Source organism: Elephantulus edwardii, unplaced genomic scaffold, assembly GCF_000299155.1.
Source record: "Elephantulus edwardii isolate Elephantulus edwardi_28Jun2011 unplaced genomic scaffold, EleEdw1.0 scaffold00048, whole genome shotgun sequence".
Lineage (NCBI taxonomy): Eukaryota > Metazoa > Chordata > Mammalia > Macroscelidea > Macroscelididae > Elephantulus > Elephantulus edwardii.
This window is the reverse complement of record NW_006399798.1, coordinates 2,446,523-2,474,372: the sequence shown is the minus strand read 5'-3', so window position 1 is coordinate 2,474,372 and position 27,850 is coordinate 2,446,523. Positions and strand designations below refer to the sequence as shown.

The 27,850-nt window shown below is 54.5% G+C and overlaps 1 protein-coding gene across 2 annotated transcripts in view; it reads right to left on the bottom strand.

Annotated features, from left to right (window-relative positions):
* TBC1D16 (TBC1 domain family, member 16) overlaps positions 1 to 27,850 on the bottom strand; it is a 55,777-nt gene that overhangs the window by 1,963 nt on the left and 25,964 nt on the right. Inside the window, exons 5-12 of one of the 2 annotated variants that reach the window (XM_006886165.1) lie at positions 13,264 to 13,290; positions 8,838 to 8,961; positions 8,396 to 8,543; positions 7,386 to 7,550; positions 6,541 to 6,689; positions 5,826 to 5,960; positions 4,788 to 4,974; positions 3,645 to 3,824 (exon numbers count right to left, since the gene is read on the bottom strand). In XM_006886165.1, the coding sequence (XP_006886227.1) occupies positions 3,645 to 3,824; positions 4,788 to 4,974; positions 5,826 to 5,960; positions 6,541 to 6,689; positions 7,386 to 7,550; positions 8,396 to 8,543; positions 8,838 to 8,961; positions 13,264 to 13,290 (1,115 nt within the window). Of the gene's footprint in view, positions 1 to 3,644; positions 3,825 to 4,787; positions 4,975 to 5,825; positions 5,961 to 6,540; positions 6,690 to 7,385; positions 7,551 to 8,395; positions 8,544 to 8,837; positions 9,000 to 13,263; positions 13,291 to 27,850 lie in introns of both variants that reach the window. The other variant, XM_006886164.1, reaches the window with a different exon arrangement.

Below are 27,850 nucleotides of genomic sequence, written 5' to 3'. Positions count from 1 at the left end.
CCCTGCCCTGAAGGTGGTCACCCTGCCCTGAAGGTGGTCATCCTGTCCTGAAGGTGGCATCCTGCCCTGAAGGTGGCATCCTGTCCTGAAGGTGGTCATCCTGCCCTGAAGGTGGTCATCCTGCCCTGAAGGTGGTCATCCTGTCCTGAAGGTGGTCACCCTGTCCTGAAGGTGGCCGTGGCAATCTATGATGCTCAGGTGGGATGCTCTGGGCTCCTGGGGCTGGAGGCAAAGAAGACTCGTCCACTCTCAAGAGTGACCTGTGTGTAAGGGCTTTAGCGAGGACATGTGTGGAGTCCAACACCCAGGAAGACACTGGCCCTGCTGCCCCCAGGCTGAGTGGCCTCAGCAGACCGTGCAGTTTGTCCTGGAATCTGTCAGGGCTCTCCTGAGTGGACAGTGGACAGTCTGTTGTCACTTGCTGGCTAGTCAGCCCCACTCAGGCCGACCCTAGGCACACAGATCAGGCTGCTGTGACCCCTCGGGGTTTCACAGTCTGTCTTTAGGAAGGAGACTGCCAGGCATTTCTTCCTAGTCTGTCTCAGCGTGGGTAGCTGGTGAATTCATATCGTATGGCTTTGGGTTTGCAGCGCAGCTCCTTACCACCAGGGCACATCTAAAAGCAGATGAAGTTGCAACTAGAGTAGAGGGAAGAGCCAGGTTCAAGACGGTGGGCAGGAGGGAAGTGGGCAGGTGGTTAGATGCCTTCTGCATTAAGGAGGAGGGTAAGAAGGTGCTGGGTGGCTGCCCCGCACCGCCTCCAGCCTGAACTCCAGGTCCGCTCAGTGGCCAGCAAGGAAGCAGCGGCCACAAGTGAAGCCGTCTAAGCAGAGCCTCCCATCAGTCACTGAAGTTTCAGGGAGTCGCTTCCTTGACAAGAGCTCCAAGAATGAACTTTCAATAGGAATATTTGGGCTGAGAAGACACTCAACACACCATCGGCTGAGCAACAAGTCAAGCACTGGGCAACATCTTGACAGAAGGGAATGGAATGTGGTGGGATTTCTCCCTGTCCTTTCTTTGAGCCTGGCATGATTTCTGACCACCTGTGTGCATTTGTGGCCTTCTGAGAAAGGGGCTTTTCAAAGCTCTAACCTCAAACTATTCTTGACCTAGGATGGTGCAGCCGAGGCTTTCTGATCTTGTAACATCACCTGAAAGTCAGCTGGGGGAGGTGCTGACTTCTGTGAAGTGATTCCCACGTTGGCAGCTCTGAGTCCGACGAGGGCAAGTTCTGGTTCAGTTGAGATTCTGCTGCAGGGCTGAAATGTGTGTGATTTACTTGCTCATTTTCTTCTATTATCCCGTTAATGACATATTTCCATGTACATTTGTCTACAACTTCTACATTATTTGGGTCGGTACTGATTGTGCAGTCTTTACCCATCACCTAACAGTAAAGGTCAATGTTAAAAAAAACATAATTCTGGGTCACCGGCATGACTCGGTGGCCACACCCCCAGAGCTCCCGAAGACGAAAATGATTGTAATGTCGCTTCCACTTTAATGCTATCGTTTTGTTCCTGAATTTTCACATTAGCTGCATGAAACTAGACAGATGTAAATATATTTGCACATGAAACTAGGCAAAGATATCCATTTGGACGGTGGGCATGGTACTGTGATTTAAAGGTGTGATACTTTTACTTTTTCTAGATGTTTAAGTTGTGGTTCTCTCCAGGGATGTGTGGGAACTCCGGCTTACAGGTAAGGAGGACAGAAAGCATCACTAGGGATCCCTCAGGTGCTGCTGTGGAAGGAAGTCCACGGGAAGGTGACGCTGTGAGCTGCCATTCTGGTGACAGCACCTCAGGACTTGAACCTGGACCTCCAGCAGAGACCTGAGCCACCACTGCCTCCGTGTAGATCTGCTTTGACGAGCTGGTTCCTGCGATTGCCGAGGCCCCCGGGCTTGAAGCGTGTGGGTCAGGCTGGACACTCGGTGAAAGACGCCGGTGCAGCCCGGAGTCGGCCTGCAGGCCAGCAACGACCCTGGAAACGACCCCGTTTCTGTGCTGCAGCCTGGAGTGCAGGACGCTTCCGTCTTCACGGAGTCTCAGTGCTTGGACCAACTGATTGGACAAGGCCCAGCCACGTGACGGAGGTCACAGGATTACAGGTGTTACCCACATCTGTGAAAGGCCTTCACAGCCACACCTGGGCTAGCATGTGGCCAGACAGCAGGGCACCCAAGTCTCGCCACAATGACAAAGACGCCTGACCACCCTGGTGGTGCAGTGGTTAAGTACTGGGCCGCTGTCCAGAGGAGCTGCTTTTCAGAAACCATTCAGGCGGTTCTGCTTTACCCAGCAGGGTCACTGGGAGTCGGGGCTGGCCCAAGGGTGGCGGGCTTGGTCTGGGGCAGAACCGGGATAGAGGAGCTGGCGGGGGGGTGGGAGGAGCAGCTCACATCCTGTCCCCAGACAAACAGCTGGAGTGGTGGCGCTGCCCGCGCCTGGGAGGCACCTGACTGGGGAGCAGGAAGCACGCTCGGTGCTGACTGTAGTCCGGCCTGCACTGGCCTGCCGGATGCCCCAAGGATGCGTGCCTTTGAGAGACACTCAGTCTTGCCCAGAGGGAGGATGGGATGGGAAGTCTATGTTTAGGCTCAGATTTCCAGCATCCAGACTACTTGGAACCATGTCCTCACACCCAAGCTCTGATGTTGCCATAGGGACTGCCACCTTGACCTGACGCCCATGAGGGAGACACAGCCTAGACCACCCCCAGGCAGCAGGGCCAGGACCACATAGGGCCTTCAGCTCTCACGCGTGGATGATGCTTCTGCAGCCCCTGGCGACAGGCTGCTTCAGGATGTGGGGCCTCTCCAGAGGATGTGGAAGGAGAGGGTGTGGGCAGACAGGGCTGGTCGGCCAAGCTCACCTAGTTCCCACCCACAACCAGCGACCATCGGTCAGTTCCAGGGCATGGCCACCTCACAGGCATCAGGAGGGCTGCGGTCTGTGGGATTCTGACACTTGCCCTCTGGCACACCGCCGGGAGGGTGTGAGCCCCCAACATTTCAGTTAGCATCTGTCTGCATCATCTAGAGGGAGTCGCTGGGGGGCAGGTGAACAGCCTGCTGGTAGGGGTGGACACGGGGCTGGTGAGCAGTCCCCAAGCGGAGGGACACAGGACTGCTAAGTAGTGCCCTGGTAGGGTGTGGACATGTGGCTGGTGGGCATTCTCTGAGAAGGTAGATAGGGGGCTGGTGGGCGGTCTCAAAGGAAGTGGACACAGGGCCATTGGGCAGTACCTTGACAGTGTGTGGACATGTGGCTGGTGGGCATTTTGAGAAGGCAGATAGGGGGCTTGTGGGCAGTTTCCAAGACAGTGGACACAGGGATGGGGAGTGGATGTGTGGCTAGTGGGTAGCCCCTGAGATGACAGACAAGGGCTAGTGGGCAGTGCCCGAGGGGAGTGGACATGAGGTTGGCAGGCAGTCCCCAAAGGGGGGATGTGGGACTAGTAAGTAGTGCCTTAGTAGATGTGGACATGGGGCCAGGGGGCATTTTCTGAGGAGGTGAACAGGGTACTGGCGGGCAGTATCCGGGGGAGTGGATATGGGGCCAGGGGGAAGTGCCCCGGTAGGGTATGGACATGAGGCTGATGGGCAGTCCCCCCGGACGGCCGCCCCCGCTCACCTGGTAGTGGGCCCAGCAGGCCTCCCAGATGCGCAGGGCCTCGGCCTCGGGGAACTCGCGCTTGAAGCACAGCAGCAACCAGCGGTGGCTGAAGAGCATCTGCAGGCCGTCCTCGCCCAGCGAGACCAGGTGCTGGTAGAAGCGCAGGTGCGTCAGGCGCAGCAGCTCCCGCAGGTACATCTGGGGGGAGGGCAGGCTGGTCAGCCTCACCTGCTCTGTGCTCTCAGTCCCCAGGGTGCACCACTCTGCCTTGGGCGCTTTCCACTGCTTCGGACGTGGGAGGTAGCACCGTAGAGCTCTGCGTGTCAGGCTGCTGATTCTAAGGCCAAGTTCAAGTCCATCTACAGGAAGGAGACAGGCTCCCCCAAGACACACAGCTTCAGAAGCCCCACAGCGGCTGCCAATCAACGTGGACCAGACAGCGGTGGTTTGGGTTTTGGTCGAGGCCAAGCGTGGCCCCAAGTGTCATACATAGTGGACGGAGGACAGAGAAGGCCAGAGCCAGCCGCCAGCACACAACTGCTGGTTCCTTCCACCCCCACCAGGCCAAGTGGCTGCCAAATCCCTCATTCCCAGAGCAGGAAGGGGACCTCTGGAACCCCAAGACTCTTCTCCAGCAGGAAAGGTCAGTGACAGGCTGTTCAGTGACATGGGACGAGACCTAGGCTACATATGACCACACCTGCTTCTCTGCCACCCATCTTGGGGGCTGCCTTGCCCCTGGCCCCCAGCGGGGTTCTGGAGACCCCCATGGTCACACAGCGTAGTCATTTAGAGACGCCGTGGTGTGTGTGTAGGGAGTCGTGGGCTAACGTGACGGCAGTGACCTTTCTGGGGAGGCAGGCGGGCACCTCCCACATCCTTCACGCTGTGAAGACCGCTGGCGCCTCAGCTCTGCCTTGGCCGCCACTTGATGACAATGAGTTCGTTTACTTGAGACAGGGCTGGGACTTCAAGACCCTCACACTCACTTCCTGCTCTTGACCTGCAGCCACGGGCACTGCACAGGGCCCCCCACAGGGTCCTGCGGGATTTCCCTCCAGGGTCCATCCTGAGCAGGAGGCCCAGTCGGCTTCTCTGTGCTGGGCCACGCAGGATGGAGCCCACTTGGGCACCGTGGGCACCCACGCCTCAGCGCCTCACCAGCTGCTGCTCCATGTCCTCGTCCCGCGGGGAGCTGACAAAGATGGTGTTCTGCATCAGCCCGACGAAGCACCAGAAGGTGTCTGCCTCGTCCAGGACCTCGGCCAGGATGGGCGCCACCAGGTCTGACATGCCCTGGGAGTAGCCGATGGCCGGATTGTACACCGCATAGTTAAGCAGGATCCGCCTGGCAGCAAGGGCAGGGAGGTGAGCAGGGCCGGCCCCAGTGTGCCGTGCCCATGCTGTCCACCCAGGGCCTGTCCCCTGACCAATGTGCCCCCCTGGGTCCCCATCGGTGCCTTCACTGTCCAGGCACCTGGCAGTCCTCAGGGCTGCCGCTGACCCCAGGCCCTGGAGCTGGCCTCATGGGCTCCTGCTTTGCCAAAGTCACCTGTTGCCATGGAATCAATGCCAGTGCATGGTGACCCAAGTGCCACAGAGCCGGGACTGTGTGCCGTGAGGAGAAAGGCTTCAGCAGAGGAAGCTGGGACCCTCGCATCACCCAGAGACCCCACGAGCACTGGGGAAGAGGGGACGTGGCACTGGTCTCCACACTGCTGTCGACAGGGACTGGCCAGGCTGTAGCCACTGTCACATACGCAAGTCTCAGCTCTGCATGGCTTCAGGGGGACGGTGGGGACCTGGCCTGAGGACCACCCACTGAGAGCCATGCAGGAAAGCTTTTCAGAGCTAGGGTGAGCCCAGCCCGGGGCATCTGTAGGGGTCAGGGAGACCTTCTGCTGGACACTTCAGGGGGTGCTGTGGGCTCTGGAACGTTAATTAAGCACATTAGGTAGTTGTAATGTACACAGTACATCAGGTGTCAGCGGCTCTACCTGCACATGGACCTGGAAGAATGACCACCGCAGAAGGGTAAACCGAGGCCTGAGGTTCAGGTGGTGCTCAGGTTTGTGCACCTCATTCTCCCCACATTGGAATGGCCCTCCTGTCTATCTGCTGGGGGAGTGGTAAACCTCAGTGGCTTGTCATCCTCAGGGGGACCTGTGCTGGCTGGGAGTTGGGTGGGGGGCAGCACACCTCATGCTCTCTACGTTGGGGTTGCCCTCCCCTCGGAAGAACTGCTTGCTCCGGTCTGTGCGCACCACATCCTTGTCCACGGTGAATTGCACACGGCGCCAGAACTCCCGCTGCGCTTCTGGTGCCATGGAGAGCCTGCACGGGGACAGGAGGGCCAGCGAACATCAGCAGGCTGGCAGAAGGCAGACACACATCAGCACATGGTACCACTGGCACATGGCATCATCAGATAGATGACATCATCAGGTGCACTGCATCAGCCGGCGTGCTCACTGCGCCCGGAGCAGGAGCTGTGCTGTGGTTCCTACCGCCACCCGGCAGCCTGACTCGAGTGGGTGCTGCTACCCTCAACCTTGACTCAGCCTCAGGGCTCACAGCTCCCCAAGAGGACAGTGGGGCACAACCCACCGGTGGCGGAAGTCCTCAAGGACCCGGTGGCCCTGTAGGCTGGCCCTACCCCAGTGTTCAACGGGGTGATGGAAACTTCTAGAGCCCTGGTGTGTGAGCTAGAGCCTCACTGTGTGCAGCAGTAACTGTCATGTCAGTCTATTCCCAGAGACCCCGGCACACGACGATGGCGCACAGTGACAGCACACAGCATACAGCACAGGCACCTCAGGGACCCTCCCCTGCCTGCTGGGGTGCACGCCGATGGCCCACGGTGACAGCACACAGCACAGACACCTCAGGGACCCTCCCCTGCCTGCTGTGTTACCGTCTCTGCTGGATCTCGCTGTACTCCTTCCGCTTTTGTGCCCGCAGTGCCTCCCGCTCCTCTGAGGTGGACTCGTGGCTGTAATAGCGCAGCAGGAAGGGCCAGACCTCACCCCGGATTGACACATCAATGCCACCAAAGAAAATGGCCTGCAGGAAGCAGCCCGAATTGGAGGGGGGTAGGCTGGGGCAGCTCAAAGGCCACCCCCAGCCCCCAGTGCCCAGGTGGCAGGGCTCTGGTGTGCTGCTCACAACTGAGGCCTTGATTGGAGCGCTGTGATTTGCACATGTTTGGAAGGGGACTGGCCAGCCGCATTCCCACCCGTCCAGCCCAGCTCATTTCAATGTCAATGTTCCCCCCTGGGGCGGGTGCAGATTAGCGTGTGGTTCTCACGTAGTGGCCTAATCCTCGATCTTGGAAATGCTGCTTGTCACCCTTCAGAGCTGGCTGACACGGGTCCCCCAGGCCCTCTCGGCAGTTTCATTTTAGCCTTGTGGCTTTGATTGTTCACAGGGGACATTCACACAGCACCTCACACAAGGTACCCCTTGGCTGTGGCTCTCAGCCCCCTCCCAGGTGGGTCTCCTAGTGGGCCTTCCAGATAGGTTCCCCAGGTGGGCCTCCCAGGTGGGTCTCCCAAGGAGGTATCCTAGTGGGTCTTCTAGGTGGGTCTCCCAGGTGGGTCTCCCAGGGGAGATCTAGTGGGCTTCCCAGGTGGGTCCCCCAGGTGGGCCTCTCAGGTGGTGGCCCTAGTCGGTCCCCCAGGTGGGTCTCCAGGTGGGTCTCCCAGGGGGATCCCCTAGTGGGCTTCCCAGGTGGACCTCCCAGGTGGGCGGGTGGCCTACCTTCCGCAGCTTGTACTCTTCCTCCACCTGGCCCAGCTCATTGAGGTGACCAAGCCAGGCTGCCACGTCCAGCCGTTGGTACATGCTTTCCTCAGGGTGAGTCTCAGACGAGGGCAGCTTGGGACGCCGGATGGAGAACTGCATGCAGGTTTTCTCATCGGTGACCTGATGGACAGGGGGACAGTGTCCCACTCCTTGGCCTCACTTTTCCCAGGGCTGAAAAGCCCCCTCCTGAAAGGCAGGGAGCGTGGCCTGACTGGCAACTGTAATTGGATGCAATTAAAATGAAAAAACCTTCCTCCCCACTCTGGACTCCCCTGGCCGGACTGCCACCCCCCTTCTCCCACCCCAGCCCCAGAAGCGGGATTCCTGTGTGGTGCCCACCCCCACCCGCGGCCGGGGGCCTGCGATAAATTACATGTGATTGGCCATATACAAAGGGCGCGCTGTTTGGAGCAGACTCTGTGGGGCGGTCGTGATGCTGGGCGCAACGCCCTGACATTTCATTCCCAAATCAAAGGTTGTTCCCGGGAAGGGGGGGCGAGCCGCCATTGTAAGGAGGGCGAGCAGCAGGGGTCCCCGGTGGGAAGGAGGGATTTCAAAGTCAGTCTTCCTCCCCCATTCTAATCAGCACATACTGTATCTTGAAGGGATAATTGAAGCTCTCCTATCATTATTTGTATGTAGGTTGAACAAAATATGGCAGGAGGCCTTGTCAAAACATGAACTTCAAGTCCCCTCAAGCCTGCAGGCTGGGGCAGTTTTCAGACCCAAAGCTGGATCATTAGCCCCCGTGCACGACACAGAGTCTTCCTCAGGGACCCCCAGGCACAGGCTGAAGCCCTGGTCTGGAGGAGACTGGAACCTGGCCCACTTGAGGAGAGGGGGACAGACGAGGGTCTTGGCCACTGGTGTCTCCTTGCTGGTCCTGGGTCCAGCAGGAGGGGGCAGGGCCTCCAAACCCCAGAGTGGGTGCGACAGCATGTGCCTGTCTGTCGCGCCCACGGTACCTGGTCCCGGGGGTGCGTCTCGGTGCAGTACTTCCACTGCTGGAACACGTCTGCCAGCTTGTCCAGGCCGCCGTGGTGGAAGTGGAGGACCTTGTACTGACTCTCCCGGCTCGCCACCACCAGCTGACCGCTGGTGCAGGCCTCGTCACTGAGAGCGGTGGGCACAAGACAGTCACCAACTCCAGCACCAGGGCTTTTCAAGCTGGGGCCAGGGGCCACCCCAGAGACCTCCCCTCTGCCCATCCTCGCTGGACACTGGGCACGGGCATGACGGAGAGAAGGGCTTGGCAGTGTATTTCCAGAACTGGGTCAGTGCAAACCCGTGGACTGAAGTCCATCCTAAGCCGTGGTGGCGACCAGCAGCCCAGGACATGTGGGTCAGAGGTGCACTCCAGCTGCCCACCCGGGCACTCAGACGGCAGTGCTGGCCAAGGGTCCTCACCTGAAGAAGAGGCGGAGTGAGCGCATGTGTCCCAAGTCCACGCGGAAGACCCCACACGTCTGCTCCAGGGCACAGCCCCTCTGTGGCTCCTCCCAGCGCGGCGTGGGCACCAGCCCGTTGCTCTCTGGGAAACGCAGGCTGGTGTCAGTGCTGGGTGGGGAGCTGGTGGGGCAGACAGTGGGGGGTGGTCACACTTTCCGCTGACCACACCAGTCACAGGGCAGTGCAGAGGATGAGGGGAGACCAGGGACTCGCGGTAACTCACTGGCTGGGCTTAGCAGGTGCGCCTGCGGCCCTGTGGGCAATTCTCAGACAGAGACCAGCTGGAGTCAGGGTGGATGAGTGGACTCGCTTCCACTCTACCTGAGTCCAGCACAGGGGTCACTCCAGCTGGGGTCAGAGCTGCACTACGTGACAGTGGGCAGTTACTGAGCCCCTGAGCCTGTGCTGCTCATTAAATGGTGAAGACAGGTCAGGACAATGTGTAGAACCAGTGACCAGAGCGCTCAGCACAGGAGCTGTTTGCCGAGGCCTTCAAGGGGGCGGAACGAACCCCCGAAGCTACTGCCTTTAAACCTTCAACCAAAAATATCCCCTTAAAGCTTTTAAAACCAAACTGGTCAGCTTAAGGGTGAGGGGGTTCTGCCTCTGACACTACGCTTCTTTAAAGTACTGTTCATCGGAGGTCAAACTGACAAGGACAACTCGAAGGGTTAGATGAGGACCTCGTGGCAGTGGGTTTACGTGAACGACAGAGCGACAACGCAGAAAAGGAGAGTGAGAGGGCGGCACGCTAACATGTCACACAGGTGACCAGGACAGAAACGGAGCCATGCCGCTGAGCTGACCGGGACAGGAGAAGCTGCTGCACTGGTGTGTGTTGCATATATTGTCAACAACAGAGAAAACACTAATGATTTTAAATGTGTTGGTTCAAGAATCCAGATTTTCTAACTCTTGAGCTCGTCTTTTAATATTGAGACTAGGCTATAAACTCCATTCAAAAAGAAGGAAAGGAAACCAAAATGTAAGCGTGCACTTGAGTTGTTAGTCCTAACTGATAATGAATGCGGACGGGGCACAGCGTGGACCCGCGTTAGCCACTTTTCCATCCTTCCAGAGAGCCCACAGACTGGGCAGTGTCACTAATGCCAATGTTTAAGAGGAAATGGTGGCCCAGAGGGTTGATAACTGTCCCAGGGTCACACAGCAGAGCTGGGACGAGGGTCCAAGCAGAGTGGCTCTGTGACGCATGTTCTTATCACTGTATGTCACTGCCTCTACACCCACCGCCGCAGTGGCACGGCGGTCATAGGGCTCGGCTGCAGACCAGAAGGCTGGTGACTCAGACGCACCCGTCCCTGCCTGGGAGAAGGACGAGGCCACCTGTTTCCATAGAGAAATGACACATTTTCCTCATGTGGAGCAGTAGGTGGATTCGAACTGCTGCCCCTTTGGTCATTGTTGTTGCTGTGTGCCCTCCAACTGGAACCGACTCATAATTAGCCCTCCAGCGGGTTTTCAGTGCATTATAAATCGTAAGGGAGGAGACTTTCCGTCTTTCTCCACAAAGCAGCTGGTGGATTTGAACCGTGTGCTTCTGGGTTGGCAGGGAAGCTCCTTACCACTTGGCCACCAGAGCGCCCTTGAGTGGCAGAGAGTGTGTAAGGAATGAATGCCTGATACTAGGACCTGGCAGGTCTCCAGGCCCTGACCCCAGCCCCACACAGCAGCCCTGTGGGCACCTCAGCTTACTCTCCAGCACAGAGCCACGCTCACTGGAGGGCCCCGTTCCCAGCAGGGCTCTGGGCACTGAAGGAAGCGGCTTGGGACGGCTTGTGTTTAGTTCCTCCTCATGTGAACCTCCCCAAAGGGGATGACTTGCTTCTTGGACGTCCTGGTCTGGGTGTGCGGGGCAGGTCAGCAGGTCTCCACATCTATCTAAGGAGCTAGCAGTACCAGCTCTTCTGTGGGGACCCATCAGTCACATGAAGTCGACTGACTCCTGGTGTTCCTGTGTGAATGCACAAGGAGATTGCCAGGCCTTTATTCCTAGTGCCTGATTTACCATCTACACCACTCCGTGACCCCCCTGAGATGCAAGCCCTGACACTGATCGTCACAGTGCCAATGCTGCTTCACCTGACCTCATGTGCCTGGGCAGAGCTGGGCAACACGGGTGCTCAAGGACTGGGTCCCCGGAAGTACACGGCCAGGCCTTTCTCCCCAGGCACTTCCGGGTGGATTAAAATGTACAACTTTTCTGGGAGCAGCCAGGTGTGCTCATCGTTGGCACTGCCCAGGCACTCCCCCAGGAAACACTCAGATGAACACAGACAGCAGGAGAGGGCGGTGGTGGGAGGGCATGTGACTGGCCCAGAGTTCACACTGTCCAGGAAGGCCAGGGCCGGGAGAGGACTCTGACAGGAGGGCTGCACCAGGAAGCTACTGTCTGCAAAACAAGGCGAGTGGTAGGTCTGAAGACAGCCCCCCACCTCGCCACTTCATGCTGGGCTGTATAATCTGCTTACCCAACAATGTGGCCGCCTCGCGGAACACACACGCTTGTCCGCTCGGGCAGGGCATCAGCTCGCCTGCCCCAAACCCAGAGGACGGGCCACCAAGCAGCAGTATTTCTGCCTCTGCCCACCCCAGCCCTACTTGAGAACCTAGACTCCCCCGTGAGGCTGGGAGGACTGGTCACTGGGCATCGGGGGAGCCAGAGGGGAGGGTTGGCCAGCCCTCCTCGAAGCACCTGCTTTCCAGCAGAACACCCCGTGTTGTGGGGCCAGCAAGTCCACCCTGACTCGGTGTGTGTCCATGGGACAGCAGAACTGCCCGCTGGCTTTCCCAGGCGGGAATGGCTCACAGATCCCCACCACTCACACCCTCATTCTCTCACACCATCGAGTCAGAGCCCGAGAGCCCAACCCCCAGCAGGTTTTCAAGGCTGTGAGATCGCCCACCTTTCTCCCACAGAGCTGCTGGTGGATTTGAACCCCCACGGAGGCAGCCGTGGACTAGGCTGCCAGCTCCCCCTCGCAGCTCCACGTGGACCGCTGAGTCGGAACCGATCCACAGCTGACCCTCCAGCGGGTTTTCCGAGCCAAGGAGAGTGCCATCCTCCTCCTATAACAACCCTCCAGGTTGGAGTGCAACTTCCCATGGGATTCCTGGGCTGGTTCAGACTCATAGTGACCCACGTGACAACAGAATTTCCCCATGGGCTTCCCGGGCTGACTGGACACATCGTGACCCTCAGGGTGGCGCAGGGCTGCCCCATGGGGCCTCCTTGAAAACCAGATGAAGGGTTGCTGTGAGTTAGACTTGATCCCACATAAAGGATTTAGGGTTTTGATTTTGGGGTTTGGGGTTAGTTGCCTTTGGTCTCTAACAGCAGTGCACTTAACCACTGCACCACCAGGGCCTGGCCTCACTGACTCTCCAACTGCAGCCGGTACCCCGCAGGCTCAGGACCGTGCAGTGCCCACGTCATAGCAGAGAGCAGGGTCCTTAGGTGGTCCAAACGGCTAGGTGTGTGGCCGTGAGCCGAAAGGTTGACGGTTCCGATCCATCCAAAGGGGGTTGGGAAGACAGGCCTGGCAACGTCTTTGTAAAGATCAGTCACTGAGCACCTGAGACACGGGCTTCTACTCTGACACAGGCGTCATGAGCCCCATGACAGTCTAACACGGGCACAGGGCAACAAGTGGTTCAAAACCTGTGGCGGGAATGGAAATGAACAACGCCCGGGAGCTTTGAGGTCGTGTTTTTGTTGTTGTTTTGTGCCTTCGAGTTGGAACTCGCTCATCGCAGACTCTCCAGGCTTTTTGGCGGCCTTAAATAGCACAGGAGATTTGCCCACCCTTTTCCATAGAGCAACTGGTGGATTTGAACCCTGTCCTTTTGGGATTACAGCACAGCTTCTTACCACTACTAGGTCACCAGAGCTTCCTCTGAGGTCATAGAAATTTTTTAAAAAGTAAAAACCTAGGGAGAATTTGAAACGTGGAGTGTTTTAATTTTTTTTATTACTGTTTACTCAGATGACACAACCCTGCTTGCTGAAAGTGAGGAGGACCTGAAGTGCTTGCTGCAGAGGGTCAAGGACTGCAGCCTTCAATATGGATTGAGGCTCAATATCAAGAAGATAAAGATTCTCACCACTGGGCCAATTGGCAGCATCAGGATGGATGGTGAAGAGATTGAGGTTGTTCACAGCTTTAGTTTGCTCGGCTCCACAGTCAACACTCTTGGCACCAGCAGTCAGGAAATTAAAAGACGTTATTGCAATGGGAAAGTCTGCTGTTAGGGACCTCTCCAAAGTACTGAAGAGCAATGGTGTCTCTCTGGAGACTAAGGTGTGTCTGACACCGGCCATGGTCTTTGCAATCACTTGTTATGCATCAGAAAGTTGGACAATGACTAAGGAGGATAGAAGTAGAATTGATGCCTTTGAGCTGTGGTGCTGGAGAAGAGTATTGAGAATACCATGGACTGCTAGGAAAACAAACAGATTTGTCCTGGAAAGGGTCAAACCAGGTGGCTCCTTGGAGGCAAGGATTCTGAGGCTCTGTCTGACATACTTTGGACATGTTGTAAGGAGGGACCGGTCCTTAGAGAGAGACATCATGCTTGGGAGGGTGGAGGGACGGTGCAGGAAGGGAAGACCCTCTATGAGGTGGATTGATTCAGTGACTGGAGTAATCGGGATGGGAGTGTCAGAGACAGTGCGACTGGCACAGGACAGAGCAGAGTTTAGGGCTGTTGTACATACAGTCGCTGTGAGTCGCAAGCGACTCGACGGCACATAACAACAACAACAACAACAACTGTTTACTCAATCACAGTGGCTGAGTTTTGAGAATATGTGCTGCATATAATTTGGTTTCTTCATAAAATCATGACGTGGAGTCCATTCAAAGCCAAGGGTGGCTTACTCCAGCGATAAGTCCTCCCTGGACGGAAGGTAAACACGCTTCCCAGAGCGAGCAGGAGGAGGCTCAAGAAAGAGGAGGTGTCTTAGCCCGGTCATTTCAGAGCAGCAGAAACATGCAAGGCAGGAATCCCCAGGAAGTCAGTGACCTGGAGCGCTGAGCTCTCCACGATCTCTGTTCGCTGAACCAGCTGACGGCAGCAACTCCAGATGAAGTAGGATTTGGGGTTGAGCTTCTGGTGCTGGAGAATGAGGCAGCTCAGAGAGGAGAGGCAGGGCAGAAATACCACCAAATTGGACGTGCACAACTGCTGAATGTCTGTTCTGTTCTGTCTGTTCTCAACAACAAAAGTTATCTAGAAAAACGAACCCCTAAAACCTTCGACCTTGATGAGTGAAAAAAAAAGCTGCAAATATCTACAGTTTAATATTTTAACATAAAATAACCCATCTCTTTCTGCTCGTTGCTGTAGAGCGGGAACCGGCTCAGCTGCCCGCCAGCGAATTTCCGAGGCTATGAAACTGCCTGAGAGGCGCTCGCCTGTCTTCCTCCCACGGGGCAGCTGGGGGTTTGAACCAAGGCTCTGAAGGTCTGCTCAGGAGGCGGGAAGAACGTTCACACAAAGTCCTGGTGTTTACAACAGCTTCTTCGTAACTGACCACACAACACAACCCAGAGAGCGGGCAGGCGGGCACACACGTGGTACATGCAAGTCGAGGGAAGGGGGCCCGGCAATGAGAGGGGTGGATTACTCCACGGGTGGCCGTGGTGTTCGGTGACGGAAACTAGACAAGAGGCATGGGGCCAGACGCTCAGGAGTCAGGGAAATGCCAGTTAATACCACCCTCAATATAACCAGAACCCCTCCCCAATATCAAGCAAGCGTATGTTGACGAGGACATGGAGGAAGTGGGGTGTTCATACACAGCAGGCGGGAACATGAGACAGTTACAACCACCACCATGATTGAACCACGTCACCCCAAGAATGCACGGTGTGTTTTCTAATGTGGGAGCCACGTAGTGGTCCCCACAATCTGAAAAGCTAAGTAGTTGTAAGAGAATGTAGGGTGGAAGGCAGCACCCTGAATCCCATCACTGCCCCAGGGGTTAGAGGGGAGGTTCCCATAGGGTGGGGCCTGTAACACCGTCTAGCTCACTGCCAGCACCACCACTCTCATTGTGGACTCAGGCGTCTGCACGAGGAAGCTCCCAACCCCGACGGGCCAGGACACCTGCAGATGCCCTGGAACGCTGGGCCTCACAAGGTAGGAGGAGACTAGCCCTTCCTCCAGAGCCGACAGAGAGGACCTTCCCCTACAGCCAGCACCTGAGCTGCGAGGGAGCCAACTTCGGTTTGTTAAAATCATCCGCTCGCGGCGTCCGTTACAGCAGCACTAGAGACCGGGTACAACGACGCAGAGAACATCTGGGCAGCCTCACCAGCGGTTCCACACAATCCCCATGCGACGCAGCCGCCTCGCCCCTCCGTTTACCAGGACGCACGGCGACACAGCCACACGGACACGACCCATGAGGCTCACAGCTAAAGCCGACAGAGGCCGTCAGAGGACAAGGAGCCGACCGGGCGAACACGCATGTGCACCGCAGGGGACAGGAACGACCACATTGTTTTATGATTTTATTACGGTTTGGGTGCAATTTAAAGAGCATGTTTGCTTCTCATTTAGCAGTGTGTGCAGGGACAGTGTCACTGCCCCCTTGCCGTGTCAGCACTCGTCCACTTCCTCCCGGGGTCCCCGTCTCTGTGGGTCCTCCTCACCTGCCCCTTCTTGTCTGAACTTTGCTTCTTACAAACGCAGCCCTTTGGGTCTCGTGTGGTTGATTATTCTGATTGATCTTGATTACACAGTCAGTGGTGGCCGCGAGGCACCCCAACCACCCAGTTCTTCAATCTCTAGAGTTAGGCGGGCGGGGGGAGGGCACGGCTCACCTAACCAGGGACACTTGAGTGGATACGCCACAAAATCGTTATGTGAAGTGAAAGCAGCGGAACGAGAAAGGACTGGGCACCACAGGATTCCACTTACACAGACTCATCTAGAATGACAGACGTGGACAAGTCCGTTCTGGGACAAGGGCAGGGAGGGGGCTGCGCTGCCGAGGGGCGTGTGGAGGCGATGGTTTGTCCTCGGTCTTGGTGGTGACGATGGTTTCCCAGGTGTACCTGCACCTATGCGTTCTTATCAGGTGCCATCAAGCTGGAGGGCTGGGACGGCCTCATGGAGTTTCCCATGCTTTATTTTTTATTGGTTGGCACAGGATCATTCACATACATTTTGTTTTCTTTAATTAACTCCTGATGATCTGTGCCTTTATCACCCCACTATTCCAAGACCTCACTGCATCCTTCTCTTCCTTCACCCCCCAGCACCCACTCACCCCAGCTTGCCCAGTGAGGGGCTCCCTCCCCTTTTCCAGGCTGTGTCTTCACGGGGGCAGACTCCCAAGTGTTTCTCCCACAGAGTGCGTGCAGGCGGCGTGCTCTGGCCAACAACCTTCCCTTCCCGCTGGATGCGTCACATCTGGACACGGGGGCTGCGCTTTCCGTCTCTGCTCCTACATGTCAAACCCATCAAGTACTGCATGCCAGTTACACGCCAATGACCCTTCAAAATTCACCAACATTCAAAACAAATTTAAAAAAAAATCCAAGCTCCCACATCCGGATTCTGACTCTTAGAGACGCGCTGTCAGGTGTCTGAGGCTGTAAATCTTAATGGGAGGGGTCTGCCCATCCCCCTCCTGCAGAGAACCTTGTGGGTTTGAACCTCTGACCATTCGGTTAGCAGCTGTATGCTTTAAGCACCACACTACCAGCACCCCAGGATTTTGGGACGCAAGCGTTTTTTCTTTGATTCTTCCTCCCCCCACCACTGGTAAACTCCTGCAGGGTTCAAGGAAGCGACCAGCATTTATAACCCACCTGGCCCAAGAGGCCGCAGTGCCGGTGAGCACCTGCCAGGCTGCATTCCTGCGTAGACACACAGGGCTCGGCTGGTCATCAGCTCCTCGACCCACACCATCCACTTAAAGGCCCTTCAGGGCCAAGCTGGTGCCCTAAAGACCAGGCAGAGCTGGTGCCCTGAAGACCAGGTAGAGCTGGTGCCCTGAAGACCAGGCAGAGCTGGTGCCCTGAAGACCAGGCAGAGCCTCCTGGGTGGAGACAAAAAGGTGGCTCAGAGAATGAGGCCTTGGGAGCTGGGGTTCCAAAGGTTCAGTGACAGAAGGGGCCAGAACATTCAGAAAGTCATCTCTCACATGGGTCAGCCCTAGAGGAGGGCGACAGATGTCAGCCTGCCTGCAGCATGGGCCTGAGCCGCTGCCCAGGGTGCTGTGAGCCCACTCCTGCAGTCCAGGGTGCAATTTTGCACAAAGGCTGGCCCTACCCTCAGTGGACGGGAGCCCTGTCACACGGTGGCCACATGGACTGGACAGCCTGTGCAGAGATCTGAAGCTTCCACAGGCACCCTCTCCAGTCACAAAGAAGGAGGACCCTTCACCCGTGCAGCCTGTCTGCTCTCAGGCATGGCCAGCCAGGGCTCGGGAACATGCAGCTATAACGGGACAGGGACAGAAACGCCGGCTGACACGACGGCTCCCAGTTATCCTTAGACACCACGCTGTGCCTCGACTTCCTGCCCCTGACTGTAGACAGGCCTGTAAGGTGATCGATCAATAACACCAGAGGAACGCATTGCTAAGAGCCATCAACCACAGGAGATCAAAGGTCGGCATCTGATTAAAGCTCAGAAGGCAGGAAGGGGCGGGACAGAAGAATGCAAGGACATGGGAACCACAGGGAGGGACTGGGAATGTGCTGCTGCAGTTATGACTGTAATTAACGTCATAGAACGTGTGTTTGAGCGGCTGAAAGGAAAACCAACTTGTGTTTTAAATGGTCACTCAAATCACAAAAAGACTACAGCCAAGAGTCCCGTGTGACCCGTGGGGTCATCATGGTCAGAATAGTGCTTGGTGGGAATGTAACATGGTGCTGACGTGGGCAGAGAGGAGACGAGGTGGGCAGGCGCAGTGGGTACCAGCAGTCACATTCCTGCGCTTCTGCCTCTGCTCTGTCTTGATGTTACCCATGAGGCCTCGCGTTAACACCAGCAGGCAGGAACTGGAGGACCTCCTGGTGATGTCTGCTCTACGGGGGACCCCCAGGGACAGAGCACACCTCGGTCCCTGCACACCAGGAGCCGGGAGGGGTGAGGGCACTTCCTCCTTTGGACCCTCAGATGGATCAACAGGGCAAGACCCTGGTTTGCACTCTCTGTTATAATTTCTCTTTCTAGAAATTGTTTCTAAGAAACAAAACCAAAAGTACATCAGTCATAATTAATGCCTCCCCGTTTACATACACATACACGCACATGAACACAAATGTGCACACACGGCATGTATGTACACACACATGCACACAGTATGCCTGTACAAGTGAGCACACACACGTTTTCACCTTATGCATACACATGTGCACACACACAAATATACCCATGAAGATACCTTATGCGCACATGCACACATGTGTACACACATGCACGTGCATACACGAGCCTCAGAGAGCTGGACAATGACTAGGGAGGATAAAAGGCGAGTTGATGCCTTTGAGCTGTGGTTCTGGAGAAGAGTACTGAATATACCATGGACTGCTAGGAAAACAAACAGAGTCATCCTAGAGAGGGTGAAACCAGGGTGCTCCTTGGAGACAAGGATTCTGGGGCTTCGTCTGACATACTTTGGACATGTTGCAAAGAGGGACCAGTCCTTGGAGAGGGACATCATGCTTGGGAGGATGGAGGGACAGCGCAGGAGAGGAAGGCCCTCTATGAGATGGATTGATTCAGTGACTGTGGTAATCGGGGTAGGTGTGTCAGAGATAATAAGATTAGCACAGGATAGAGCAGGGTATAGGGCTATTGTACAAAGGGTCCTTATGAGTCGCGAGTGACTCAACAGCACATAGCACCACCACCACCACCACATATATACCTGGGCACACCTACATACACACATGCATACACACAATCAATCACACCTATGTTTTCACCTTATGCACACATACCCATGACACAAACACACACACACACACACACACACACACACACACACACACACACACGGCAGTGTTTGATTTCTGCAGCTGCAGCAAACACGCAGCAATCGCTGAGAGGCCTGGCTCAGGGCTGCTCTCAGAACCCAGCTGGCTGCGCACAGTCCATCAATGTCACCTCCAGAAGGACCAGCCGGAGCCATGGCTCCCGTCTGTGGTAATGTGGGACAGTGAGGACACCTGCCTAGTGGCTGAGCTTGGCAGTGCCTAGCTGCCCTCAAGCCCGACCTGACTCCTCTATCCAGGGGCAGCCGTGTGCCCTGCTGGATGGTAACAGCTGTGTGTCCTGGACACAGGGAGTCAACACCTCGGCAGGGAGCTCAGCTTGGCTTGTGTCCCCAAGACCACGTGAGCACGTGCAGGCTAATTAGGAAAGACGTAAACCAGCGGGGAGCCCTGCGGGGCGCACAGAGGCCTCACAGACCACGGCCTTCAGGAAGGACCGTGAGAGGAGAGCCACCCGGGCAGGTGGAGGGGAGAAAGCTCACTCCCCTGGGTCTTAACTTCTCCATCAAACGAGGGACACCGTCAGGTCTCTGCCTGGGAGGAAGGAAGCCAGTGTGCGCCTCTCCTCGGAAGCAGAAGAGCAAGGTGAAGGCTGTGGCAGGTTATCAGGAAAGACGCAGGCTGGCCAAGGACCTCTGTGGACCCAACAGTAGGCTCAGACCCATCAGAGCAAAACAACCCACCATGACCGCCCCCCGCCACCTTGGCAACTCACAGCAACATGGACCAGGCTTCTAAGTGACTCTAACAGTCATTTCAGCACAGTCACCCAGTGTCACAAGAGTGCGTCCCCACGGGTGTGCACCCGGAACATTACAGCCCCGACGTGCATGGAGCGCTGGGCCAGCCTCGCCCAGCAGTCTCACCCATTCTGGCCATCACATGCTTACGGCAACGCTGGCCTCCCCAGCCCCTGCTCCTGTCTCGCTGGAGGGGTCTGAAGGGGTCTTAGAGGCCCGGGGCAGTGAGCACATCTCACAGCCTGGTGCCCGCCCCTCACTGACCCCGCCCCTCACTGACCCCAGCCACTCCCCGAGCATCAAGTCCCTGCCCTCCTGAACTGACCCCAGGGCAGCAGGTTCCTGGGAACAGTCAACAAACACATGGGCAATTCCCAGACCAGCAGCTCCACCGCCAGACCCTCTGACCACTGTCTTGCCCATCTGCTCTGGAGCCGGGAAGGAGGACACAAGCTGGGGGGCGGGGGGGGGGAGCCAGGCCCTGGTAGTGGCAGGGGACACACTGGCAGCTGATCTGGCCACACCCCGAGCCTGGGGCCCAGCAGGAAAAACAGGAGCCCGGCACAGTCACGTGGCCACACCCACACACCTGACTCACACATACAGGCCTCCTTCCGGGAGAAAGGATGCCACCAGGCCACTGTGACCCAGCCCTGTGACGCAGGGAGCAAGAGAGGGACGCGTCATAGACAGTGCTGTGGCCCCACCAAGGTCAACACGGCCACAAGAGTAGAAGGGCTTCTGGGTGGTGACCAGACGGCAGTATTGGGACATTTGTGCAGCTGCTGACCTAAGGCTGATGGTTCACGCCTGCCCAGGCTGTCGAGGTCACAGCCCAGACCACCAGTCCGCACCCCAAGGAACCGTTCTACGCTGTCACACAGGGGCCATCGTGGGTTAGACTCACCTACACAGCAACCACCTGAGAGGTGAGTGAGGAGCCAGGGCCCACGAGACCAGCGCAGCCCAGCCCCGGGTCGGGTCTGGGCCCAGAAAACCAGTGCAGCCCAGCCCTGGTCAGGTCTGGTTTAGACACTGACAGGGTCCCAGGAAACCAGTGCAGCCCAGCCCTGGTCGGGTCTGGTTTAGACACTGATGGGGTCCCAGGAAACCAGTGCAGCCCAGCCCTGGTCGGGTCTGGTTTAGACACTGACGGGGGAGGCTGACTTCCCAGAAGAGGCCAGAGGCAGAGGTGTCTGTGAGCTCAGGAATGCCAGGGACAGCTGGACGTAGCCTCCCAGCCCCGTGAACCCTGCACTTTAAAGCACCCAGATAGGGTGTCTGCACTGTAGTGGAGCCCTGGTGGTGGTGAGGGTAAAGGGCTTGGCTGAGAATCAAAAGGTCAGGAGTTCAAGTCCACTGCCACTCACTAAGACCAACATGAGGTGCTGGAAGCCTTACAGGTGGGTTCTGTCCTGTCCTCAGGGTCGCGGGGGTCGATGGCCGTGGGCTGCAGTGGGGTTTGGTCTGACACCAGAGAAAAAGACCAGCCTCCTCCCGTGTGATTTACAGCCTCCGAACAACCGCTGCAGGGCCAGTTCTGACAGCAGTGAGTTGAGAGGACTGACACAGATGGACAGAGGAGCATGGACCCCGGTGCCAATGCTGTGCGGACACAAAACTCTTTGTCTAAATGCCATTTGAGGACAGAGAAGACATCTCAGCTCTACTCTCAAGCTCACGGTCACGTCATACAATAAAGTCGTCACTGGGTCATCCTCTCAATGCAGTGGCCCAGGCTGCTGGCCTTTGAGCAGCTCCAGTAACAGGCTGGACTCTGGTCACGTGGAGCGGGCGAGGTTGTGCCACCTTGGTCTCCCCCAACGCCTCTCTGAGGAACTTCAACACGTCGAGTCAGATCCACTGTCAGAGACCGGATTCGGACTCACAGGGGCCCTGTGGGCCAGCAGGGCTCCCTAGTCTCAGGCCTCTGTACAGAAGCCAACTGCCAAACTGTCTTTCTCCCTCGGAGTCTGGCAGACTGAACCACTGAATTTGAGGCTGGCAGCTCAAGGCTTTAACCACCACACCACCCATTGTAAGTCCTCACAACCTCTCATCAGTCTTCCAAAACCTGCACCAGAACCAGGTGGACCTGAGCCCGAGATCAACCTGTAACGAGAAGCAGACCTGGGGCAGCTGGGCATCCGGCATATCTCAGGGCCGGGTGTCTGCATTCAGGGCTGGGTCCAGGGTGAGCTGGTCAAAGCGGAGAACCTGCTGACCTCCATGCAGGCCACACCCTCCCCCAGCCGAGTCCTGGAGAAGGCACCAGAGGTGAGGGTGCCTGGGTCCCTGCTCTGCATACACGGAATAATCACTCCAGACCAGTGGCTTCCAACTTCTCCTTGACGTTCCCCTAAGGCAATTTAAAAATGGAGCGAACACTAATAATAATCTGACTAAATTTAGGCTTCCCTTAGGCAGCTGATTAAATTTCATGAACTCTTTCTCAGACTTTCAGCCCAAATTCCCCTCCTGCCCGCTTCGTACTAGGACTCCCTGACCACTTTGATGGGTCAGTGAGCACCCCCAGAACTGGGACCTTCTTTCCCAGGATGACAGCACTCAGAAAGGGCTCTTGGGGCCACAGGATGGTCCCCCTTCAGGGGACCCATGTGCCCCATGGGGTCCTCAGGGCCGGGTTTTCAGGAGTGCCTGGAGCAGGACAGGGCAACGGCCGTCTGCTGTTCACAGGGTTGAGAGGAGGGGGGCTTGACTTCATGGCACCTAACAACAAGAACAACAGATTGCCAGGGATTTCTTCCACGTGCCTCTGAGTGGAATTCAATATCCACCTCAGTGGTGGGAACCTTTACCATCTGGACCATGCAGGGCTCCTCTCTGGCCCCAAGGGCCAGCAAATCAGTGCCGCCCACAGGACTGCCAGCCACACTACCCACAGGGGCTCAAAGCAGAGAGGTCAAAGGTTGGGGGAGGGGTGTCAGAACCCTTGAACATTGGCATTTCTAGCCATTTTGTTAGCCACCATCTGGGGCATGGCCTCCAGCTACCTTAACTGTGGACCTAGGTCTTGCAAATCACTGACGGCTGTAGGATCAATACGAGAGAGTGCTTTCCACACTGTGAGAGGCAGTGATGGTAGTGGAGATAGGATGAAGAAACTGTTGTATTGCTGTGAAGAGACTGTGGCAAGGTGTAACCACAGAAACCCTAGAGATAAAGGCCACAGTTAAAGGTTTTGCCTGCTGGGTGACTGAAGCAAAAAAGCTGGCTTGTAACCGCTTGGAGGTAAAGTTTGCTGGGTGACTGAGGAAACCAGAGGCTCTTGCATTCAGGACTGCTGAACTGAACTTGGACTTGCACTAATTGAGGAGTTATACCTTGTTAATCTGGCTTGGGACTGCTGGGCCAAACCTGGACTTGCATTGTGTGAGGTTCTTTGCCTCCCTACTCTCCAAGCTATTTACCTAATAAACGTCCCAATGGTGAATAAAGTCTGTGAGTCAACAACAAACACTGGACCCAATGATTGACGGGATTAGATGCAGAAGCAGGCGGGGTGGCACATCTGACCATGCAGCTCTTTGGACGATTCTATGGATATTTTTGATAAGCATTTCCCTTTGATGAAGCAGGTAGTAGTCAGACTCTACTTTCCCCATGTTACCACCTCTCCTTAAACAACTGGTGTTGGAAGTGGTGGGATTCGTAGCTTCAGACTCATAGAAACATGGTTTGGCTTTGTAAACACTGGCCTTGGGAAGATACACAAAAGATTTCTAGGACATGGAGAAGAAAACCCCAAAGGTTACTTTTGTTGCTACTAAGACAGTAAGTTGAAAAGCTACTTTATGGCTCAACACAAAAGGATAGAGAGTGAAGATGAAACAGAATTTCTTTATAAGACCAGGGATGATGTTTTTTCTCTTTATATGTCATAATGTTGAGATATATTGTAAAAATTAATGTGAGGGATATGTAATATTAAGATATAATGTAAAATGATTAAAGTTTATTGATTTAACTATACTGGATCTTGTTATATTGAAATGTAAACTGTGGACTGTGGAAAGTATGATACACTTGATAGATATTGGTGTAGCAATGTTAATGAATATTGGGTGTTATAATGATGGGACATACTGTAATTTAGAGGAAAGATGTAAGCCAGTTGAATATTAACTGGATAATAAAAAAGGGAAAATTTGCCCTAAAAGAATGCTTGTAGTTAGAAGTAGAATTTGGTACAAGGTGTAAAGCTTAGCCTAAGAAAGATTGAGTCCTACTAGTGATCTGAAGACAGTTATATGGCGAGCTCTGGTGGCCTAGTGGCAAGAAAGTGTACTGCGATCCCAGAGGTGCATGGTTCAAATCCACCAGATGCTCTGCTGGAGAAGGAGGAACAATCTCCTCCTGTACCAGTCAGATCTGATTTGACGGTACACACACCACACACACAAAATAATAAAATAAAAAAAATAAAAAGCTGTTTCCTTTAAAAACGCAGTTATATTTGACAGAAGACAAGTAGACAGAGAGAGACGTTGCCAATGAACGGAGGTAAAGGTGATGTCCATCAGAGCCCCCACTCCAGGGCTTGATGTTAAAGGAAGCTGATGTGCACGCTTCACTCGTGGTGACCCCCTGAGTCTACCTGATGAGTGGAAGTGGGAGATGCCCAGGAATAAAGAGATGTTCTGAGTCTGAACTTGTTGTCTCAGCACTGCCCACCGAGCACGGTGAATGGGTAAGTGAAGCAGGATTGCTGATTTGTGGAGTCCTGAGGATGCCTCATGCAGGGCTGAGGGAAGGCACCAGCTGGTCTGAAACACAGTAAGAAGTGTGGACTCCTGAGTTTGTGGCTGATGTCTGTTTGGACCTAGCCACAGGTGGTTGGGGAAGCATTGACCAGAACCCAACCAGATGAGGAGACCTTTCATTCTGTGAGCTCGTGTTGGTTCCTGTTACCTGACAGCCTGCTCTGGATTGGACTTGTTTATAGATGTGGATATTCTGTAATAGAAAATTCTTTAGATAAAAAGATGTGTTTGTTTCCTCAGAGTGCTGGCTTGACATGACTAAGCAAATCAGAAACTGACTATCTAAAATGGGGCGGAGTAAGACTTAGGGAGTGAAGCAGCTGGCTTTCACACTTCCACGAACACATGATGGAAAAGGGAAGGTTCATCCTTCAGACACTGGGAGATAATGGCTAGAAAAGCCAGGGAGTCGTCTGAGGTGTCAGAACCTTTAAAACTGGCTTTTCTCTCCATTGTGTTAACCCCTGTTAAGGGTATAGCATGGTTTCCAGCTACCTTAACTGTGGACACATGGTCTTGCAAATCATCAACAGCTGTGGGGGCAAAAGAGCACTTTCCACACTGTGAAAAACAATGGTGAAGAGAGCGTGAAGAGACTGTGGCATTGCTGTGAAAGGACTGTGGCAAAGTGTAACCAGAAGAACCCTGGAGATGGAGAAATAGTCAAAGGTTTTAGTTGCTGGATGATTGAAAGAAAAGCTGACTTGTAATTGCTGAGATAAAGTTTGCTGCATGACTGAGGAAACCAGAAGTGTATTTGTGCTGCTGAATGGAAGCTGGATTTTCATGAATTGAGGAATTATGCCTGTTGATCTGGTTGGGACTGCTGGACTAAACCTGGACCTGCACTGGTCTTTGCCTCCCTACTCTCCAACCTGTCTCCCTAATCAACCCCACAAGTGGGAGTAAGTAAAGTCTCTGAGTGAAGTTGCAGCAAACACTGAACCCAAGAACTGGTAGAAATAGATGCAGGAGCATGTGGGCTGGCATGTCTAACCACGCAGCTGTTACGATGACACTGCGGATTATTATTAGGGGAATGCTGATGTTCTAGTGGCAAGAAGCTGCACTGCAATCCTGAAGGCATGCGGTTCGAGGCCACCAGTTGCTGTCAGGGGGCACGGCTCTGCTCTGACACGCACACATGCACAAACATGTAAACTCTAAACTTGTGTGTGCACACATACGTGTATTTTTTAATTTTATTTTTATTATTTTGTGTGTGTGTACAGTCAAATTGGATCTGACTGGTACAGGAGGGGATTGTCCCTCCTTCTCCAGCAGAGCATCTGGTGGATTTGAACCATGCACCTCTGGGATTGCAGTGCAGCTTCTTGCACACACATGTGTTTTTATCTTTTTTTCTTATTTCCACACAAAATTCCAGTCTTCAATGAGGCCCTTTGACCATATGCTGCAAGAACGGACAGTGTTCTCTTCATGTCCTGGGATGAACCCTTCCCCCTAGGGCAGACACCAAGTACATGTGTCCACTACAGGGAAAACCTGGAAGCCACTGCACACCCATATATCCACCAAGAGAATCGGCTTGCACTAAAAGTGATGGTCAGTAAGACAATGTAACAGCACAACAATAGTCTGATGGAAAATGTGTTGAGGCCAGAAGTCACCCAATCTTGATGAGCAGGTAAATGGTCAACCCCCTGGAAACTGCTGCTGTTCTTTGCTGTCAGCTCCAAACCAACCCATAGCTGACCCGCTGGTGGGGTTTCAGAGGCTGTAAGAGTTCAGGGGACAGGGAGACAGGAGGGATAGAGAGGCTGGGGTGCCCGATGAGAGGTGGAGAGGCTGGGGTGCCCAATGAGAGGTGGAGAGGTTGGGGTGCCCGATGAGAGGTGGAGAGGCTGGGGTGCCCCATGAGGAATGTAATCATTCAATGAACCACGCATGTAGAAACTGACCATGTGTGAATATTTGAATCAAAATGAAAATTTAAAAAGGTGACAAAATCAATGAAAGAACTGAAAAGCCATCATCCCGACATTTAGCAGCTCAGGATCCAAACCAGACCAAATCCATCATCTTCAAGTTGATTCTAACTCCGGCACCCTGGAGGACAGGCAGAGCTGACCATAGGCTGTCATTTTAATGCATGTCGAACGCCACACATTTCCCCTTGAGCAAGAGGTGGGCTTGAACCACCAACCTTTCAATTAGCAGTTAACTGCTTAACCACTGCGCCACCAGGGCTCCTGAAGCTCATGCAGGGACGATACAAGGGCCACACACAGCTGAGACAGTCTAGTGAAGTATATACCACCTTTAATGACCTTGACTGTCACACACAACTCCACGGTGCACTGCTGAGTGTGGTCTACTGGTGAGGAATTGGGGGATGGAGAGAGGGCATTGGGGGGGGGGGAAACACTGAGATGGGGAGTCTGGAAAGTTCTATTGTCAAAAATGGGGCAGGGGTTCACGGGCTTCCATCACACTCCACAGTTCACAAATGCTACATATATGCGTTTATATGTCACAAATATAAAGATAATTAAAAAAGATTTAAACCCAGAAACTAGATTCCATATAAAGCATGATCTGTGGATAAGGAGCTATGCTCTCAACCCAGAGGCACACGGTCCAAGTCCTTCAGTTGCTCCTCAGGAGAAAGGGAGGCAATCTCCTTCCCGTGATTAATCGCCTCTGAAATCTACTGGAGTGTCAGCAATGAATTTGTTCCCACTCTACAGCAGAACTCAGAATCATTTAGGCATCAAAAAGAAAGGCCCCGAAGAAAGACACAAGCCATCAACAAAGGCTGTGTTGGGGAGAGAACACCTCTTTCTTTTTTCCCTAATGAAGATATGTTGCTTTTATAATTAAAAAAACCAAGCAAAATAAATATCAAAAGCTAAGCATCGACAACAACAACAGTGATAAATAAAGCAAACACCCATCCCAGAACAATCAAAGCTGTATTCCCCAATCGCCCACGCCAGCCAAGGAACCCTGAGCCTGGCGCTGGGCCCTGGTTCTCCTGACCCCCAGCTCTCCCTGTCTCCAACCTCTGATCGTGGCACCTCGAGGTGCCCCTCCCTGTGGGTGGAGGTCACAGCAGTGTTGGGGTGATACCATCTCTATGTCCTGAGGTTGCCATGAAGAATCACACAAACAGCACGGCTCTGAGCCTTAAACAGAACTGTATTTTTTTAACACTTCTAAAAAAATATTTCATTTTCTTAATTTTTATACAATCATTCACACATTACTCTTGAATGCCTCAAAATAACAACTAAAAGAAAAACAAAAACAGCATAGCAAAAAAATGATAAATAAAATATTACAAAATGTTAACAACTATTTAAAGTAATGAAAATAATGTTTTAAATCACCCTGCAAAATTTTCTGAGTTTCAAATAATTTCAAAGCAAAAGTTGAAATGACCA